Source organism: Mobula birostris, chromosome 4 (genome assembly GCF_030028105.1).
Source record: "Mobula birostris isolate sMobBir1 chromosome 4, sMobBir1.hap1, whole genome shotgun sequence".
NCBI lineage: Eukaryota > Metazoa > Chordata > Chondrichthyes > Myliobatiformes > Myliobatidae > Mobula > Mobula birostris.
In genome coordinates, this window is record NC_092373.1 from 64,934,659 (window position 1) to 64,941,524 (window position 6,866).

Genomic DNA, 6,866 nt, shown 5'->3' on the forward strand with positions numbered 1-6,866 from the left:
CCAAAATGCATGACCTGTCCATGAAAGATCATTTGTATAGTTTACTTGTTTCTTTCTTAACCACTCAGTCAAGGAATCAGATTGTCATCCTTCATTGGATGGCCAACAATTTATGCTAGTGGCCTGGGTTATTTTGGTAAGAACTAACAAGCAGACAAGATAATGTTCATGGATACAATGCAACCCCGAATTTTCAAAGATCTTGCTTTTGTTTCACTAAAACTAGTTCATTGTCATGCTGTGAATGCCTAAAAAGGGACCATATCACTTTAGTTTTGGAGTATTTTGTGTTTTTCTTTGATTGTTTGAATTACTTCAGTGTTCTGTTATAGATTACTACCAAGGCTTTATTACTTCCATATTTCAAAATAATTCTTAAATCAGACTTCTATTAAATAAACTGCCAAAATCTGAGAATGACAGAGCAGTGAGTAATGCTGACCAAAATTGCAGTCTGTGGTCTGTACTCAGGAAGCTGATCTTGGTTGGGGTGATGTAGCCTTCTAGAATTAGATCCATTTTACCTGGTTTAGTAAAAAACCAGCTACTGGTTTGCTGCTCCTAGACCTATTCAGTAACTTCAGGGTAAGAAAATAGCCCTCACAGTTTGTCAGCTCTCTGATTTTAACTTTTCATATTGACAAGCTCCCAGGACGTATGAACTGTCCCATTTTGTACTTCTGAAGTCAACAGGGGAGAGATAAAGAAAACCATTTTCATTGGCTAGTGTACCTTTACGTTAGTGAGTAGTGAAGCAGAGATGCACAACTGCTAGTGCTGCACCTTGGCAGTTCCAAAGATTTATCTTCAATCATGACTTCAGGTATTACCTGCCTGGAGCTTGCAGTTTCTCCTACTTGACTTTCCTTCCAGTAGTCTAATTTTCCCCACACCCTCAGAAGTGCTGGATGATTAATCCAATAGTTGATTTTACTCCTATATTGTATAAACTAGAAAAGGATCAGAGGGCAGTTGATAGGCATGTGTGTGTGAAAGAGAGAAAGATAGACAGACAGAGATAGAGGGAGATGGAAATTGCAGAGCTAAAGGCAAATAAGAAGATGCAATATAGGACTTACGGGATTGTTCTGCTGAGAGCCAGTGCAGACCTGATGGCCTGAATGCCCTCCTTCAGCAGGTAAGATACAGTTGTTAGAGATGGAAAGCACCAAGTGAGCAAGGGAGATGGCCTGAACAGTTTGGAGCTTCCATCAGCTGCTAAGATCAGGAATTCAGACCTCCCAAAGACTGCCTATGAATGTAATTTGTTAGCTTCTGCTAAATATAATCATTCTTGCCTTTGTCAAAACTTTAATACCGTCAATGAGAGGGTCCAAATCTAAGCCCCTTGCCCTGAGTAGATGCTGGTATATTTTGCAATATTTAGAGTAGATCCCCATAAGAGAGAAAAGTACCTGGAGGAATTCCTGAAAGAAAGTCTCCATTGACTATAATATAAATTTCCTTCATGAATTATATGGAGCTTTGAGCATTCGGCCTTGTCTGACTTCAGGCAGGCAAAAATCAAACTGGAAAATAACCATAACATAGGCATTTAGTCATCTAACCCAAACCTTTGGTGATGTGGAGAAATTCCGGTGTGACAGACAAGGGAGAAGGCAACAAAGAAGAACAGGAACACAAGAAATTCTGCAGATGCTGGAAATCTTGAGCAACGCACACAAAATACTGGAGGAACTCAGCAAGTCATGCAGCATCTAAGCAGGGGAATAAACAGTTGACTTTTCATCAGGACCTTCATCAAGATCCTAATCAAGAAGATTGAGATACAGACTGAAATTGCATCCTTTTGACCAGTTATCTCTTTCAAATGATGACTAAATTATGTAGTATGCAGACCCAGATTGTTAAACTTAATCACTGAGTGCGTCAACATCAGGAAGCTACGTATCGTGTTGCTCCCTGGAATTATCCCTTGGTGTGCAAGAGATTTCCATCATTTTTGGCTTCTTCTTGAAGAGCGAAAATACGATCAGGAAATAGATGCAAACATCATTCATTAAAGGCCTAAGACCTCAAACGCGGCTACAACATACATATACATACAGTATTTATATTAATAACTTGGAGGGGGCAGGGTGTCACAGTGTAAGTTTACCAACAACATGAAAATAGGTAGGCGGACATGTTGAGGATGTTTGGACTTGGCAACAGGATATAGATAGAACGAGTGGGTGAGAAATTGGCAAATGGAGTTTAATGTGGTAAAGTGTGAGGTTGGGCCACTTGGTTAAGTGAAATCAAAAGGCAGATTATTATCTAAATGTGGAGAGATTTCAAGTGAGTGAAATACATGGGATCAAGGTATACTTGTGTACCCATTATTAAAAGTTAGCGGACAGGTGCAACATGCACTTAGAAAGGAAAATAGTATATTGGCCTATAATAGCACGGGGATTAGAGTTTAACAGTAGTCAAGTCTCGTTACAATTGCACAGGGTATTGTAGTATATTGGCCTATAATAGCACGGGGATTAGAGTTTAACAGTAGTCAAGTCTCGTTACAATTGCACAGGGTTAGGCCAAAGCTGGAATACTGAGTACTGTGTCCAGTTTTGGTCCTCTTATTTAAATTAAGGATATACTTGCAGTCTAGTAGCAGCCCAAAACACATTCAAAGATTTCAAAGGTACATTTAATGTCAATGTATACAATATACATCCTGAAATGCTTTTTCTTCACAACCATCCACAAAACAGAGGAATGCCCCAAAGAATGAATGACAGTTAAATGTTAGAACCCCAAGGTCTCCCTTTTCCCCTCCCTCTTGTGCGTAAGTGGCAGCAAGCAACGATCCCCCTCCCCCCACCGGCAAAAGAAAACATTGGCATCCACAACTGAGGACTCAAGCGTGCAGCAAAAGCAACAGCAAAGACACAGACTTGCAATCCTCCATAGACTACGCCTTCACCCAGTATTTGACATACCACAGCTTCTCTCTCTCCCTAATAAGGGAGAAAGCGATGTCACCATTTCACAGGGAGACATAACAAACAACTCATTGGTTTATGATGTTATAAGTCTGTTACATCGCTTTTCCGAGCTCTGTGCCCAAAGATCACAGGTCTCTGGACACACAGCCAAAGATCTTCTGGCTCCCATGACACACTGGTCCAGGACACCGACCTTTGATCCACCTGTCTCCAGAGCCCCGAGATCTTAGGCCTCAAAGGTGAGTCGAACTCTTAGGCTGGGCCCTTGGCATGTTGGATAACAGCCAGTCATGACACCCCGAGAGTGGTTCCCATTCCCGCAAAGAACTGAAGTCAATGTGTACCTGCAGGTCAGGGCCTTCAAAAGTCAGCGTGAAACTCCAGGTCAGCGTGAAGCTCCAAAGTCAGCGTGAAACTCCAGGTCAGGGCCTTCAAAAGTCAGCGTGAAACTCCAGGTCAGCGTGAAACTCCAAAGTCAGCATGAAACTCCAGGTCAGGGCCTTCAAAAGTCAGCGTGAAACTCCAGGTCAGGGCCTTCAAAAGTCAGCGTGAAACTCCAGGTCAGGGCCTTCAAAAGTCAGCGTGAAACTCCAGGAGAGCGTGAAACTCCAAAGTCAGCGTGTAACTCCAGGTCAAGGCCTTCAAAAGAACCCTGAAAAGGAAAAATAGAGATATTAAAGATGGAAATAGAGCTGTTTCTGAAGATGCAAGCAAAGGAGTCACCGGTTAGCGCCATCTTCACTAGGCCTCTTCCTACTAGAAGAAGTACTCCCCACCTCAACTTATGTAGATAATGTTTGGTATTCACAAAATATCCATTACACTTAGGTGCTAAAGCTATTAAGACTTCTTTTTTAAAAAATCACATATAATTAAACTATTAAAATATGAAAATTAACTTAAATAAACAATAAAATATCAATTTTCCTTTCTCCTTCCCTGTACCTATACTAGGTTTATGCTAACACAGGTCAGCAGTGGGCAAGTTATGCATTCTGAGACCTGTTCAGCCTGCAGAGGTTTGTGCTGTCTAGACAGGCATCTCTAGACGTGCCCAAGAATGGAAAAACCTACAAAAAGTATACTGCCAGAATACTGCCCAGTTCATCATAGGAAAAACTGCCCCACCATTGATCACATCTACAAGGAGCACTGCCACAAGAAGGCAGCACTGGTACCCAGTGTCCAAGCCACCCTCTCTTCTTGCTGCTGGCATCGGGAAGGCGATATAGGAGCCTTGGGTCCCACGCCATCAGGTTCAGGAACAGTTATTACCCTTCATCCATCAGGATCCTGAAACAATGTGGATAACTTCATTCACCTCAACACTGAACTGATTCCACTACCTTTGGACTCACTTTCAAGGACTCTACAACTCATGTTCTCAGTATTTATTTATTTATTTATTTATCTGATTATTTAATTGTTTGTGTTTTTTTTTGTATTTGCACAGTTTGCTTTCTTTTGCACATTGTGTTTGAGTCTGTCTTTGTTTCAAAGTTTCAAGTTTCAAAGTTCTAAAACACATTTATTATCAAAGAATGTATGACTTATACCACCTTGAGATTATTTTTCTTACAGGCAGTTGCACAGCGTGAAAGCCAAAAGAACCTGTTGTAATGTGAGCATTATTAAAAGTTAATTAATACTAATTCGGATAATGGGGGGGTTTACTTCCGTTCTTTTTACTTCCGGTGGGCTTTTGTATATGGTGTGCCTGCCATGCCGTACGGATTGTGAAAGCCTCTGTATATACATAAGGGTTTTGAAGTTCGATATAAAGTTGTTTCTTGGGCATGAAGTTGTCGAGTGTGCCTTTTTCAAAGTAGAAGTTACTACAGAGCTCAATTAAAAAACTAAGACCAATCCCCCCAGTACCCATAGAGAAAATGAAAACAAAACAAAGCAAATCATATAAACAACAGATGCGAGCAGCAACAGCATTCCAAACCAAACAGTCCTTCGACCCAAATCCCCGGAGCAGCCCAGAGTAGGCCCAAAGCTTTGGCATTCAGTTCTTCATATTAGTGGGGCAAATTGCTTGAAAGTTTGCAGACACGAAGCACAGCAGTTAGGAGCAGTCTCACAGCCTTAGCATTGCAGTGAGAGAATTCCCAGACTATCTAGGCTAGCATTTAAATTGTCCAAGCCTCACACTAGGACCCAGCCCCACCACTGGTGAATTGCTCCAGGCCTAGATTTCCCTGCTGAAGGAACCGTTCTTGATTTGTCCAGATTGGCTCGGTGCCCAAAGCAATCTAACCTCGCCCAACTCTCGACATCTTGCTTTTCCAGTTTATATGGGACTTCATTTAGATTGTCCAAACAGTGGATTGTACCGCACATTTGGGCCTGAGCCTTGCCACGGCAAGTCGCTTCGGGCCTTGAACACACGACCCAGTGGTTCACTTTTGACCTGCATTTCGCTGCCAAAGAAGCCGTTCATGACCTCCCTAATTTGGCTCGGTGCTTCGAGCGATCCACTTTTGTACCTGGGTTAGTTGGATGGGCATCAGAACTTCTCTGTCCCGTCTTCGCCCCTCCAAATCGTTCACTCCAACCAGCATGGTGCCAACTCCAAGCACATTGATTTTGCAGCACACCAGGAGGGCACATCCCACAAATTTGTTTTGCCTTTGCTCTCTTAATAGTTTTAAATGGTTTTAACCAAATTCCTGTTCTTTCAAACTACCAGTAAGCCATCACACATCTTCGGTAGCGCCATCTTAAACCTGAAATTTTTGTGTGTAGTTTTTCATTGACTCCATTGTATTTCTTGGTTCTACTGTGAATGCCTGCAAGAAAGTGAATCTCACGGTAGTATATGGTGACATGTACTTAATTTGATAATAAATTTACTTTGAATTTTTAACTCTGATGTTGTGCAGGAACAAACAAAACTGGACCTGACAGTGTGGATGATGTCACCACTGACGTAGGCTGATGCCATTACTGGAAAGCAGGACTTCTACAGGAAAATTACAGGAGACATAGTATAAACATATTTACATCTAACTGTGACTTAAAGATATTACACAAACATTTAAACAAGAGCTCAGTTTTTACTAGAAGCAGCGAATGAAATATCTCCTGCCTTCTTGCTTCCTATATTTTCAGGGTGCTCAGTGACAGAGTGATAGACAGTGTTTCTATGCATCCGATGTCATTCCTTGTCTAATGCCACCTTGTCAGTTGTGGAACAAATGCAAAGAGAATAAGGAGGAATATCAGTCCAAAGTCCACTCCTCTGCAAATTGCGTGTTTTACTGGAAACGCCAAAACCAAACTTCCTTGAAGTGACAAAGATCTTTGGCGTTTATGTATGATTCATTTGGGATATTAAGTCAATACATACAGATGATAGTGCAATACATAGGAACCAGTATTTTACAGAGATTTGTTTCATGAGTTTTTATTAATCATTCAAACAGGTTCAGCACATTGCGCAGACATGTACCCAGAACGACAAAGTGACCTGCCACAGCTCAGAAAGGCAAGAAACGAGATTTTTCGGCGCCTGAAAACCTGGGTTAAACAATAAAGACTTTTAGCAATGAAGGAATGAAATATTGGGGAATTTGCTATTTCTGTTTTCTTTCCATTGATCTGGTCTTATAGAATATTAAGAACCATTAATCACTTCAAATCTTTGTTAACACAATGGCTTCCTGTATAAACTGTATTATTCAAATGTTTTTTTTCCAGAATGTATCTTCTAACCATGTTTGTGATATAGTCTGCAGAATGAATTTTAAATTATATGTACAAATTTCAACATAAAAATGCCTAACTTATTAAATAGGAAGCATGTGACATTTGGTAGATAGATTTGTGGCATACAAAGAGTTTGTCTTCTACGTTAGGGTAGTGAAATAAAGCAACAATTATCAGGGTTGTTAGAATTATATATAT

The 6,866-nt window shown here is 40.8% G+C and overlaps 1 protein-coding gene across 1 annotated transcript in view; it reads left to right on the plus strand.

The window, feature by feature from the left end:
• The window catches only part of prss59 (serine protease 59, putative), a 70,236-nt gene extending 63,741 nt beyond the window's left edge, over nucleotides 1-6,495 (plus strand). Inside the window, exon 9 of the mRNA XM_072256963.1 lies at nucleotides 6,386-6,495. Within this exon, the coding sequence (XP_072113064.1) occupies nucleotides 6,386-6,495 (110 nt within the window). The remainder of the gene's footprint in view (nucleotides 1-6,385) is intronic.
• The last annotated feature ends 371 nt before the right edge of the window (nucleotides 6,496-6,866 follow it).